We start from the raw sequence: 1,614 nt of genomic DNA on the forward strand, positions 1-1,614 counted from the left end.
TCAGCAGGCTCTCGGGCCCCTTCTGCGTGTCCAAGTTGGGCTGGTTCTGTTGATTGTAAAATCGCAGCAGACACTGCTGGTTGCAGAAGTGTTTGATTTGCCCCCGCCAGTGGATGGTTTCCAGCAGCTTCCCCTGACGCTTGCAGGCATGGCACCGAGCTGCCTAAAGCCCGCATCAGCAGGAGAGAAACAACGAGTAACTAACCACACCCCCTCCGAGTGCAACACAACTCTCCAGTGAAAGGTGCACATAGCAAGGTGCTGTGAGCTTCCCCACAGCACTGCCCTGCCAGTGCCAGCCAGGGACTCCAGCGGTGCGAACTTCTCACAGCAGCACTAGCCGCAGATCCAGCACTGTGAGCTTCCTCAGTACAGTGCTCTGGCAGGATCAGCTGGGGACTCCAGCTACGTGAGCTTCCCCGTAGCAGTGTCCCGTCATTGCCAGGCAGGACTCCAGCAGTGCCAGGTTCTCCGCAGCAGTGCCAGCCAGACTCCAGCAGTGCGAACTTCCTCAGTGCAATGCCCACTTATCTGGGTGCTGTGCCCACCACAGCACTTAGCACAAGCTGCCAGTGCCAATACTGACCTTGAAGTACCAGAGCAAGTATTTGCTTTTGCAGTCTTCACTACAGAAGTCCCAGGTGCTGCCCTCCAGCTGCTCGGTGACCGCCCGCTGGCAGGTCTGAGAACAGTAGGTGCAGGTGATGCAGCACAGGCCCAGGTTCTTGGTGAAATCCTGTTTGTAAAGAAGCACACACCCTGCGGAGAAACAATAGGAGTGAAACCTTCCCAGGATGAACTGGGGGCCTCCCTGACCCAAACATGACCAGAATCCAGGTCTGCGGAGACAACAGAGCACACGCAACACACTGTAGGGAACAATCCAGCACTGGCCCCTGGGGCTGGGATAAGATGGGACCTCATGGGGACTTGCCATCTCTCACCTCCATGCTTCTAGGAAGAGTCTGACTCCAACCTCCTGTGTGCAGGAACCCAGCAGGCAGGGCAAGGCCAGGTCAGGCCAGCCCAGACGCAAGAGCGTAGAAGTGCATGATGACAGGAGGAGCGGAGCTGCCACCTGCTGTCTCCCCAGCCCCCAGAGAGAGAAAAGCTGTGAGAAAGCCCTCCCCAAGGACACAATGAACGGTAAAGATCTTGCCCTAGGGCCTGGCTGGACAGCAAGCCATCCCCACGACAGTCCTCCCTTCACTGCATGGCAAGGCTCTCGCCCCAGGGCCTGGCTAAGACAGTCTCCCCTCTGTTCCTCTCCATGCTCTCTTCTTCCCCAGCATGGGCTGGCATGGGGGGGTCTGCCTCTCCCATGCCTCCCCCAAGTACCTTCGCTGCAGAAGTTCTTCTCCACTCCAGAGAAGCGTATCTTCTCATGCAGCAGCTTCTCCTGCTTGCAGTGTTCACACTGAGACACCACCCCACGCAGCCTCTTGAAGTCCTCGCAGCAGTCCTTGCAGCAGAACTGATACACCTTGTCCTGCCAAAGAGACCGCCACCAGGTCAGCCAGGCTGGCAGGAGGTCCCCACACTTCTCAGGGAAGCAACAGCAAGACTACAGAGCTGAGCCAATTCCCCAGTTCTCCTGGCATGGGGTTTGGCAGC

At 57.8% G+C, this 1,614-nt stretch overlaps 1 protein-coding gene across 1 annotated transcript in view; it reads right to left on the reverse strand.

The window, feature by feature from the left end:
* Positions 1-1,614, reverse strand: part of ZMYM3 (zinc finger MYM-type containing 3) — a 24,375-nt gene that overhangs the window by 13,164 nt on the left and 9,597 nt on the right. The window contains 1 exon segment of the mRNA XM_035892115.1: positions 1,339-1,489. Within this exon segment, the coding sequence (XP_035748008.1) occupies positions 1,339-1,489 (151 nt within the window).

Source organism: Egretta garzetta, unplaced genomic scaffold, assembly GCF_000687185.1.
Source record: "Egretta garzetta isolate BGI_Z169 unplaced genomic scaffold, ASM68718v1 scaffold404, whole genome shotgun sequence".
In the NCBI taxonomy this organism is placed as follows: Eukaryota; Metazoa; Chordata; class Aves; order Pelecaniformes; family Ardeidae; genus Egretta; species Egretta garzetta.